Source organism: Kogia breviceps, chromosome 6, assembly GCF_026419965.1.
Source record: "Kogia breviceps isolate mKogBre1 chromosome 6, mKogBre1 haplotype 1, whole genome shotgun sequence".
Taxonomy (NCBI): domain Eukaryota; kingdom Metazoa; phylum Chordata; class Mammalia; order Artiodactyla; family Physeteridae; genus Kogia; species Kogia breviceps.
The window spans coordinates 104965070-104977374 of NC_081315.1; the positions used below are offsets into that span (position 1 = coordinate 104965070).

The 12305-nt window shown below is 41.8% G+C and overlaps 1 protein-coding gene across 1 annotated transcript in view; it reads left to right on the forward strand.

The window, feature by feature from the left end:
• Positions 1-12305, forward strand: part of TAPT1 (transmembrane anterior posterior transformation 1) — a 61539-nt gene that overhangs the window by 2817 nt on the left and 46417 nt on the right. The window contains exon 2 of the mRNA XM_059067240.2: positions 9852-9982. Coding sequence (XP_058923223.1) covers positions 9852-9982 — 131 coding nt within the window. The remainder of the gene's footprint in view (positions 1-9851; positions 9983-12305) is intronic.

The following is a 12305-nucleotide window of genomic DNA, read 5'->3' on the forward strand; positions in this document are numbered from 1 at the left end:
ACCCTTCAGCATTGCTCAGCATCCTTTCCTTCCTCTCCTGTCCGCAATTTAGAAAACTCTTACCTAGGGGCTGCCCTGGGCCAGAGGGCCTTGGAGTGGCACCACTTAGTGTCATGTGAGAAGTATTTCTTCCCGAATCAAATGTCTTCCAAGCCTAGGTGTTTGCACTTAAGGTGTTACATGTCCATTTTTTATATTCTGGTGCTGCCTCTGATACTCTAGTCTTCCCCCCGTCCCCTGCCAATTAAGGGCAACCTTTGTCTTTCCTTTTGAAAGTCATAATTTTAGTGTCTTGGTGGCGTGAACCATCAGTTAGTTCCAAAGTCCCCTTTATCATTTCTCCCAAGGAATTTAGGACTCTTATAAATTAGACATTTGTTGGCCCGCCCTAACCATCTAGAGTCCTGTAAATGAATATACAGATTAGGTGATTATCCAAACCCTCTGAATCCAAGTAAAATAATTCAAAACGTAATGTTTGAGGTTCCTGTTTTTATTTTATACCTGTCTGTGTTCATTTATAGGTTTGTAGAATATTTATGTATATCAGTTTGTATATATACAACTACGTCAAGGGTAAGCTTTCTTTTTCTTTATCTTTTCAAACTCTTCTAATCACTTTGTTCACTGAACTCCCTCTGACTTATATGTGGCCTGGCAGTGGGCTGAGACTTTTCTCAGGTTCTAGCACTTAAACCTTAACATAGATAGGAATGGATATCCCACTCATCATTCCTGATTTCATTCTCTCACTCATAATGGTCACTGTGTATTCCACCGTTGCCTTATGTGGTCACCTGTCTTGAACTCTGGGTGTAGTAGTCATCAAGAACTGCAGATACCATCTCTTCTGTCTTCTGTTTTTCCTCTTCTTAAAAATATGACCAACTTCTATTGTCCTTTTAGATATAAGACCAGATAATAAGTACATATTACTGGGACTTCCCTTGGTCCAGTGGTTAGGAGTCCATGCTTTTGCTTTCTCTGCTCAGGTTCGATCCCTGGTCAGGGAACTAAGATCCTGCAAGCTGCATGGCATGGCCAAAAAAAAAAAAAGTACATATTACTATGTTTCCATGCTTGTGCCCCACTTCACAGGTCTGTAGAAGTTCTAAGTGGGAGAGTTTCTGTATAGCCATATTCCCATTTAGGAATCTAGGCCCAGCAAGTCAACTTTTGACTAAGAATTAGGCAATCTGTTCTTGGCTTGGTTCGGTTGTTCAGTTGCTTTGTAGACTCTATGCTTGCCTAATCCATTTGGCTCTGTTTCATAACTCCACTACTAAATAGTTTAGTATCCGAAGTATTTAAGTTGGCTCTAGTGACTGGAGACTTAACAGTAGAAGACTTGGTGTAAAATAAATACAACACCTACTGGTGAGGATGAAACAATACCTATATAATGCAGGTATTGGAGTATGCATAGGGATAGGTATTGCTTGTAAAACAAAAGAACTTGAAGTGTAAGGTATGGGCCCATTTTCTTCCTTTTTAGGTGGTGACTCGTCACTCTGGAGCTTAAACTTGTTATCCATCCCTTGTGCTTCTCTTCTCTTTCTTTACATATTAAACTTCTTGCTTTACCTCCATAAGAGAATGAACAGAGGCAGGAAGAACGACTAAAACTCAGAAAAGCCAACTGATCTCCTTTATAGCAGCTCCCACAAAAGATTTTGAGTGGGACAAAGGTTTTAACTGTTCATATTCACTATGTCCCATTGTGTATTTGAAAATTTAACATTTTGAATATTAAAATACATTCTCATTTAACCAGTCCTGATCCTCTATAATATGTTACATAGTTATCCTTATGGGCCCAAACTTATCCTGATGGATGATTAAAGGCTGTGATTCTGAAAATTATGCTCTAGAGTAAATCAGTTTCTCATTTACAAAGGAAAATAAGAATAATTGTAAAACTGCCTGAGAAATTACTTGGAGTGAACACACTACCCTGATGCAGATAAAGTAAAATTAGCTTCTTCTCTTCTGACAGATGATTGCTCTCCTTTTAAAATTCTCACTTGCTTTACTTAACAAGTACTTGTAAACTAAACAAGCAATGAAAAGTTATTTATTTTGATCTTTGACTGGTTCAATATCTTGACCTTTTTAAGATGTTTACCTTCCACCTAGTTTACCCTGCAAATTCAGTCCTAGCAGCTCATTTGCAGCTCACTTTGGGGAATGCTTGCATAAAAGAGGTCTTTGGAAAGACTGTATCATTGACTGTCAGGTTAATGATATTTTGTTTCCATTTTTAGTCCTTTACTTTGTAAGCTTATGACCTTGGAAAAAGTCACTACTCTTTTTCTATCTGTTTTCCATCTATAAATTTATGAATATTCTGCCTATTCTTTATTTCCCTAAATGAGATTATTTATAAACAGTTTGAGGACCTTAAAAGTTTGACTGGTACCTTTACTGTATTTGACTTAGGAAAGCAGAATTGCTGTCATTGATTCCTAGTTGGCCTTGTACAAGGGTGTGCCTTTGTGTTTGTGTAATAAACTTGTAACTAATATTTTAGTGTAACTTTAGTAAAGCCTATTAAATTTTTGCATTATTTAAGACTGGAGATTTGCATGTTTCATAGTATTTTCCTTGCAGTTAACCAATATTACTTTACAGTTTTTTTGATGGTCAATGCTATTTTAAGAAAGATATATTTAGACATATTACTGAACATGTAAATATATTTATGATTACTCATTACTTCAAATTAATACTTTTTTATACTGGGTTTTTATTTCTAAAACAAGCTCTCTCGGAGGGTAATTAAACATAATATTTCTTCATTTAGGGATGAGGAAGAAACCATTTATACTGTACTTTTTCTCAATTTAAGATACTGGATCACAAGGCAATTCTGTGGTAGATGAATATTGATTAAAAATAATCTGGAAGAATTGATCCAGATTTATGATTGGTATTATTTTCCTAGTGTTAAATATTCATAATTGGCAAGACTAATTATTCAAATGTAGAAGCTCGTTTTTATTATAATTGTTGATGAATAGTAAAATACTTATATTTTTAAAAGACTTTTTACTGAATATTTCTTCTTGGTGAGATCTGGATAAATGAACTAAAATTGGTTGACATCCGAAGAGTTCAAACAGTATTCAGAAAATAAACAATTGGATTATTTTATTTTGGAAAATAATTTGCACTTAAACTATAAAGACAGATGTTTGGCATAACAAATGAAAATGACTGTTGCTGAGAAGGAATGAAATATCACCACGGTATGGAAAAAGTTAAGGTTCACTTAGCTAGCAGAATTATTGAAGAGTGGCACCCACAGGTCAAAGAATAGTAGTAGCCTTCCTACATAATTAGCCAGGCACTCTACCGAATATCACGGGACAAGTGAGTTCAGGTAAGTCTGTAGAATGCTAGAGAACAGTGTTTAAAACAACGGCAGCAACGAACGAAAAAACTGAAACACAGCTCTACTTTAGAACAGAAGATTGAGTAGCATCCTGCAGAATATATCCATGGCCAGGAAAAGATTGGAGGTGGGGAGAACGGAAAGAATGGCAGGACTACCCTATACCTTAGGAGCTCAGGCCACCGGGCAACAAATCTTCTTCTTCGGTGTGAATCAGACGGCTCCTTCTGACAGGTTGAAGCCAGATCAGGGCTGGGTCATCTTCTCTAGTACGATTGTCTAATAGATGGGTGGTAATTATGGTCCAGGGGAGAGAGCAGGCTGGACTTGGAGTTCAGAGATCCAGGTTCTATTCCCAACTTGCCCTTTAGCTTTTCAGTGACTTTGGACAAGTCTCTTAACCTCTGTGAGCCTCAGATTCTTCATTTGCAAAATGTGAATGCTGTTAACTGTTCTTTGCTCTCAGAATTGTGAGAATTTCATGAAGTAGGTAGTGTGAGCATGACCTTTGTAAACTACCTCAGGCCATCTAGCTGGGAGGATCCTAATCCCTTGAGTAGGGCCAGTTCTCCAGGAGTGGTGGAGGAGGAGGAAGTAAGAAAGCTTTCAAAATATTTCACCCCATGAAGGTTGGGTTTTTTTGTTAGTATTGCTTTAATGTTTCTTTTAAAACCATTCCCCAGCCCATTAGTATGGCATTAATTGTAGGCAGACACTACCCTTACATTCAGAACTCACTGCTGGCCAGACATACATGAAGATCTGGATACATGGTGCTTGCTTTCAGAAAGCTCATTAGTAAACAGTGTAACTTCATAGAAGTAAACCCAGGATGCTACAGGAGCACAGAGATGGGGGGTGGGAGGGAGGCCCAGTTTTCCAGAACATAATGGCCTGTTTACAAAAGCACTTGAGACAGTGATAGAATAATCTAATGCCAAAAAGCACACACTTTAGGATAGACTGCTTGATTTGAATGCTGGCTCTACCATTTGGCTTGCTCTGTGACCTTGGAGACCTTCTTAACTTCTCTTGCCTTGGTTTTGTCATCTATAAATTGGGCATAATTATAAAACCTCTCTCAAAACATGTTTTATCCTTTGATTAAGTGTTTACTTTTAAATTTTCTATGGAAAATCAAAATTGGTGTTTATAACTAAAATTCTTGCATTTCTAGAGGTAAAATCCTGACATGACACTTTTTCATATTTACTATATAGTTAAAACACTTTCATAGGTTTATATTTTATAACTTGTTTAAAGAAAATTAGTTACTTAAGTTATATAGTTTGTTAAATATGCTTATCTGGTGTGTTACCTTTTATCCATGGAAACAGGATTGCAGAAATAGCAATAAACATTAGGTAACCACCAAACTAGAATTGGTTAATACTGTAGATCATGTGAAATTACTAGTCAGTAGTTCAAGCATTGTGTCATGCTTTGCAGTTTTCATACCCTTTCATTCAAATCCTCTCTCAGTCCCTCAAACATCCTTTGTAGATGGCAAGCAGGTAACAGATGTTGTAAAACTGCTCCAAGCCTTCGTTTCCTCTTCTGTGAAATTGAGATCTATGAGTCTAGCGGTGTCACAGCACTAATGAGTGACAGAACTGGTGCCAGAACTTCCTTCTTCTAATTGCTAATCCTGTGCTCTCTTTGTGCGTCATAACAAAACCCTTATTATGGTGGAAGCTCGGTCATCTTGTGGGCACCAGGGAAGGCACCATTATGGAGGATAATTTTCTAAGTAAACAAGGGTACAGTGTTGGGCTGCACCCTGCAGGCCTACAAGCCCTGTGCTTGCCCAGCTTCTGGGCAAGACCGAAGAAAGAGCCTGGACTCAGCAACAGAGCCATCAGTAGTTTAATGGATGGGGGATCTTACACATGTGAAGCAAGGTACTGGAGCAACACCCCACCATGTGTGACTGACAGCGGGCAGGACATGGTGGCAGTCTTCGCTCCCAGGGAGAATGGGAGATTACAAATTATAGGGGAATTGACCTCAGGTAGGCTCATTAGTTACCAGGGAAACCAGTAGGGGGCACACCCCTCACTACCCCTTTGATAAGAACAGTCACTAGCTGGGGCCTGAGACAAGTGTATAGGAAGATCACTCATGTGCCTAAGATGTAGGTGAAGCAGGCACTGGCTGGGCAGGGGAAGTACAGAGAGCAAGAGAACAGCCACCTTGAGTGGCCTCAGCATACAGCTCTCTCAACCTTTTAATTTAATTTGCTTTTTTTTTAAAAAAATTATTTATTTATTTATTTATTCTTGGCCGCGTTGGGCCTTCACTGCTGCACAAGGGCTTTCACTAGTTGCGATGAGCGGGGGCTACTCTTTGTTGCAGTGCGCGGGCTTCTCATTGCGGTGACTTCTCTTGTTGCAGAGCACGGGCTCTAGGCACGTGGGCTTAAGTAGTTGGCGGCGCGTGAGCTCAGTAGCTGTGGTGCAAGGGCTTAGTTGCTCCACGGCATGTGGGATCTTCCCGGACCAGGGCTTGAACCCTTGTCCCCTGCATTGGCAGGTGGATTCTTAGCCGCTGAGCCACCGGGGAAGCCCTTAATTTGCTTTTCAAAATTTAAAATTGTACGATAACCTGTTTATCTCCTTCACACACTGAGATACTAGTGAGCTCCCCAACTTCCTGCACTTGCTGGGGACGATGCACCCAGCCACTCACCAGCTGTGACTGCATTGCGGTGCCCTGTCCTCCTAGGGGTGGAGGGTCAGGTACCTGTTGGGGGACCTTTTCCATCATTTGGATGCACACGGACTGGAGGCTCCTTAGCTCCGGTGGCTACCGAGTCCAGTGAGACACCAGGAGCTTTGCGTTCTTGCCCCTGCTAAGAACACCGCAGTCTCAGAACACACCTGCCTCAGTCTCGGGCTCTCTTCCTGAGAATCTGCTACTCTCTGCTTTTTTGCCACTTCTAATTTCTGATTCTGTTTCTCTCTCTGCCACACACTCCATTGTGATTTCCCTTCCTCTTCTCTGATCCACACGTTCTTTTAGCGGGCATTGGTTGAGCACCTCTTACATGCTGTACCCCGAGGATGCAAAGGTAGAGGAGAACACCAGACAAGAAAACGTGTATACTGTGGCTCTGGGAAGCACGGAGCTGAGTTGAGGGAGGACTTGTTCTGCCTGGGGAACCTGGCAAATCTTCATGGGGCAGGTGACTCTGCACATGTTCACCTGTGGAGGCTGGATGGGAGTTCTCAGGCCAGTGGGCAGTGTGAGCCAACTGACACCTTTGCCAGCAGTGAGAAGTGATGTAACTAGAAAGTCATAACCTTGAGGTTCAGGGAGGCAGTTGTGCAGCACTGCTGGAAAGATAGCCAGGGGCCAAGTCTGCAAGGCTCTGGTGTTGCCACTGCTGAGGTGTTGACCTCACCTGGAGGTCCCACGAGCTCCGGAGGGTTTCTATGGCCGGCCTGCCTACACACGGGCCGGCGCCAGGCCAGGTGGGACCGAGGGGACAAAGGATCGGAAGGAGGGCTCCAGTCAGGAATCCTCTGCAGTAACCTGGAGAGAGAGGACGAGGACCAAATGCAGGCTGAGCCCGGAAAGAAGAGGGCACAGTTAATAAACATCTCGAGGAAGAGTCGTTAGGGGTTGGGGAGAGGAGGGAGGGGACTGTATCACTGGTGAGCCATGAGCTAACAGCAGGGCTGCAGGAGGTCGGGGGAGGGGGGGTTAGTGGAGAAAAGGTGGGGTTTGGATTTGCTTGTTTAAAGGTGCCTTTGGGATTTCCAGGTGGCAGTTGGAAATATTGGTTCAGGCTCAGGAGTCAGACCTGAAGGTATAGTGACTTTAGGATTTAGATGATGGTTTTGACCTTAGACGGCCCAAATAGAGTATGTGTAGGGAAAAAAAAGACAAGAAAAAGAGAAGGTGGCTGATGACAGACACATCAGAGAATATGGCCTTAAAGGATGGCTGGCATTTTACTGTAACTGTACTTTGTTAGGATGTAGTGAATAGAGCACCGAAGCAAACCAGCAAATGCTTAAGGGTCGGGTTGAGGAGGAGGCACCCCTCAGAGACTTAGGTTAGAAAAGGTGTTTCTGAGAGCAGAGCGCCACTGGTGGGGGGTGGCAGGCAGGAACGTGAAGCTGGGGACAGGTGGCCCTCAGCAATTCTGGGGAAGTGACCTTTGGGGCTCATGACTCAGTTCGCTGGCGCCAGTGAAACTTTGTGTAAGTTCAGTTTCTTCTGCTTCTCTGAATGTCCTGTTGCTTCCCAGTTTCCACGGGAAAGAATTGATATTTTAGATATTAGCTAATTAAAACATTAGCTAATTAAAACTGAATGGTGTGCACGTATGTTTGATCTTTCTTTTCCGTTTTAGCTGTTTTGCTTGCAGCTCAAAAGACTCTTCTTCTCTCCTTCAGATGGTAGATCTTGTCCTGGATCTAGCCAGCCAACAGCAAATTAGAAAGTTCCTAGCCAGAAATTTTACTCTACACAGATTTGGTTATACTAAGGCCTTTTTTTTTTTTTCTTTTTCCTTTTTTCTTTTCATTTATTTATTTATTTTATTTTAATTATTTATTTTTGGCTGCGTTGGGTCTTCGTTGCTGCGCCTGGGCTTTCTCTACTTGCAGCGAGTGGGGGCTACTCTACTTAGCGGAGCTCAGGCTTCTCATTGCGGTAGCTTCTCTTGTTGTGGAGCACAGGCTCTAGGTGCGCAGGCTTCAGCAGTTGCAGCTCACGGGCTCAGTAGCTGTGGCTCACGGGCTCTAGAGCGCATGCTCATTAGTTGTGGTGCACAGGCTTAGTTGCTCCACAGCATGTGGGATCTTCCCAGACCAGGGCTCGAACCTGTGTCCCCTGCATTGGAAGGCAGATTCTTAACCACTGCGCCACCAGGGAAGTCCCTATACTAAGGCCTTTTTAGTCTGAACATCTGTTAATATATACAGTGAAGTTTACATCTTGTGTACATGGCTTCAACCATAAATGTGCTGAGAGTACCTTGCTCGTGGTGCACTGGATGATTTGGCCTGCCTCTGCACTGGGCTGCAGTAGGTGGAAGTCGGGTTTTCTCTCCATCTGTTTCAGTCTCCTGTTTCAGATAGCTTTCATGGTATGACTGACTCTCCAAATGGATTATGAATCTTGTATTTTAAAAAAATGTGTGTAATTTTTTGGGGGAAGCTGTAACTTCTATACATAAGCAAGCCACTTCACCTGACGCTCAAAGAACTAGCGATCTGTCCCAGTGTTGGAAGAAGTAAGCTGTTTTTAGGCCCACTGGGAGATAATAAGTCCACTTCTGAGTCTTCCTAAGGGCTTTTCAAGGGTATTTTGGACTATACACTGTTCCCCATCCCTGCAACCTTTAAATGCTGGCATCACATAAGACGTAACTATGAGGGTCGATAGCTCGTAAGTGAAATCAACCTCCCCTCTTTGTCATTTTTTGGAGGGAACACCAATACTGTATTTGGTAAAAGGACCATGAGGCCCAGTCAGAGCACAGAGGACAATTTGAAACCTTTAGGTTTGCTGAGTTCTGGAAGAGAGGATGGCCTCCTAGAGAACAGAAGTAGGGATGTCTGTGAAGTTGGGGACTGAGAGGTCACTGAGGTGCTGGGCTGTCAGAGAAGTGTCACACAGTGGAAAGATTGGGATCAGGCATTAACACCCTTACTTCTCATCTCAAGTCCTCCAGGTACAGCCAAGTGGAAAGTATTCCACCTCCTTTGGCCTTTCTTTCCTCAGCTGAGATGAGATGACTGTGGGTGAATTTGCCTCAGAGGAACCGAGGAAACAGGTGGACAAATCCAAGGAAAGGGAGGTCTTTCAGATCAGGTTGAGGTTCTGTTTTGTATGACTTATTATAATTACCATCATGTTGGGAAGCCTTCACCTGGGGAAATGGCATATTTAGATACTTGCAGGATCTCTGAGGCTGAAGAAGGAAGAATTTGCACCAGTGTCTGTGTACTTCACCCAGGATAGTTCTTGGGCTGAAGCAGTGCCTGTTAGGTGACTTGGCTCCCTTTTGATTGATTGATTGATTGATTGATTGTGTGTGTGTGTGTGTGTGTGTGTGTATGTGTATGTGTGTATCTCCATTTTGTATATACTTGGTATCTACTCTTTTTAACCTGCTTTCATCTCTCCATCAGTCCAGGTCCTATATCACCTGTCAGACCCAGGACTAGACTCTCACAGAACACTTTTCTAACTATTTTGGCTCATAGTAATCATCCCTTTTATATTCCTGTGACTTTTTCAGTTTATATCACACAGAACAGCAATTTTCTCAACAATCTTTGCTGGTGGTTTGTGTGCAGTTCAGTTCTGGGCACAGAAATGTAGATTACTTTGTTTTATTCTCTTGTTGTTTTACATATACATTATCTGTAGCACCAGCTAGCATGGAAGTTCTTTGATAAATACTGTTCTTTTTGTTTTGTCTTTTTTTTTTTTCCTGTAGAGCTTTCATTGTTGAGGTTCCTCAGTGCTGAACTAACCAGAGGGTACTTCCTTGAACATAATGAGGCCAAGTATACAGAAAGAAGAGAAAGAGTATACACTTGTATGCGAATACCAAGAGAATTGGAAAAGGTACTTTTTTTTTTAACTCGTCGTCGTTCTGAACGTTATGTCTATATGTTAATTCTATTAAAAAATTGTGAACAGCTTGAGTTGCGTTTTTTAAATATTGGAAATAACGTGATCATAAATAATTAAATATATTGGGGGAGTAGGAATTCCCATTCAGGAAGTCTTACAAAGTGTATTTTTAGTGTAAGATCCAATGATTTGTAACTTTGCTACTTATTGAACTTACCGTATTCCCGTTTGTGTCCCACCCAAATAACTTTTTCAAGGAATTGCTCTCTACTTATTCCTTTAGTTCTCTTCAGTTTTGTTTTACTAGAAGCAGTTTTTTTCCCATTCAGCATAATATAAATTATTTAATTGCACCCTTTTTTTTTAAGGTTTCAGTTTCTCAGAAAGCCCTCATTTTTAAAAGTTTCTTCAAAGAAAAAAGACAGTTTGTTTCACCTTCATCACAGAAAACATCTCAGCATAGGATAAACAGTAATAGCAGCACTAAATCTTTGCACATCGGGCACTCCCTTGATTGTGTCCCAGGCCGTCCGTCAAGACCAGTCAGATACAAAATCAAGGCCAGTCTTTCTGTCTGCATTGGTAAGAGTTGACCAGTCTGAGAAAGAAGGAAAGAATTAAGAAATAATTCAGCTTTAGCTATACTGAAAAACGTTTTCATACTTTTATAGTAACGTAAAACTTGTAATGTTCCAGTCACTTCTCTAGAATCATACTTTACTATTGGAGTTGGTATCAGAAGAGTTTAGTTGGTTTGCTTTCTCAGTGTATTAACAAGAGGTGTGGTACAGTGAAAAGGAAGGATGCCGGGTTTGAGAGATGTTGCTTTCGGTAGGTTCTTAGTGGCACATCATTGTGTGCTGAAGCTTTGGAAACTTCTGTATTAGGGTGAGATTTAGAGAGCTAGGGAGCCAGCAGACGTTTGAGACAATGAAACAGCTTGTTGCCTTTGGTCAGGATCATTAAACATGCGCAGCTATTATTGTGTTGCTGCTTTTCTGGGGAGTGCTAGGGTTCTGTGGAGGAGCGGAGGGCTGGAGGTGAGGAGGGAGGTGGAGGCCTGGGGGGGGCACCCTCAGCAGCATTCCTCCCCAGGTGCAGCATCACCCTTATTTTGTGTACTGGAGTTGCTTTAAGATTTTGTCCTGGAGGGACCTAGGGGGTGATGTTTCTTTTGCTCGAGAAAAAAAAAAAAGTTTTTTTAAGGTAAGTCTTGTGTCTTTCTTAAAACACTTTAACCTGCTTTTCAAAGCTCACTTTTTTCTACCAATGGTAACCCATGGCTGGAAATGTGAGGACACTGCTGGAGGCGTGGACCTCTGCAGCCTCCTGGACTCTTGTCTGGGACAGTGCCGGCCTCATCCGCCCACCTGTCTGAGCTGCTCTGGACTCCCGTTTTGCTCTGGGAGAGCACAGAGGGATTTGCCTGCAGTCACAGGCAGACTTTATGGACACGCCTGGGAAGCTGGTTAGACACAGAGGTGTCCCATCTGACCCCTTCTATCATCCCACCTGTGGCAGAAATAGTGCCTGGTGGCAGCGCCCTCTCATAATTCTGTCACCTCATCAGAGGCAGGTTCAATACACCCATCCTTCTCTCTTTATTAGCAACATTGAAATCGCAAACAGGTTTCTGGGTAGATTTCTCACAGAAACTTGTAAGCGTTTCATGTTTGTTATTGTATTAAGTTGTCTTCTGGGGGAAATCCCTGCAGGTCTTTCTGGGACTGCAGTATAAACCATTGTTTTGCAAACTGTGGTCCATTACACGACCACTGATAGGTGGAGTAACCCATACGGTTACTAATCAGTTAGGATTTATTTTTTTTAATTAAAGAATAGAAAAAGTATCAGATTGCATTCATTGCCTGTGCTAAGGGTAAGTATTTTTCCTTAAAACTTAGGTCTCACTTCTGTGTGTGTAAAACGTATTAACGTCAGAAAAGTTGAATGGGCACTGTTCATGCACAGTTATAATTATTCTAATCCTGTTTCCCATGAGAGAGGCTTTTAGCTTTAGGTCTATTTAGGAAATTTTCATTTAGTCTCTTAGAACAACACTTTATCAATTTTACTGCTTAAAATGTACAAAAGAATGTCTTCTTTTTCAGTTTAGAGCAATTTCTTCTTCTAAGACTAAGTGGAGCACAGAGGAAAGTTAGATTTCAGTTTAATTCCAGGCTTAAATGTCTCTCATAACAGCATGAATTCACTCTCCTCTAAGGCTTCTATTTGATATGTGGGGATCCCAGTTCAAACTTTTATTGTGAGAGGTGAGAGGCTATCTAGATATTCACGCTAATCTAATTTGTTT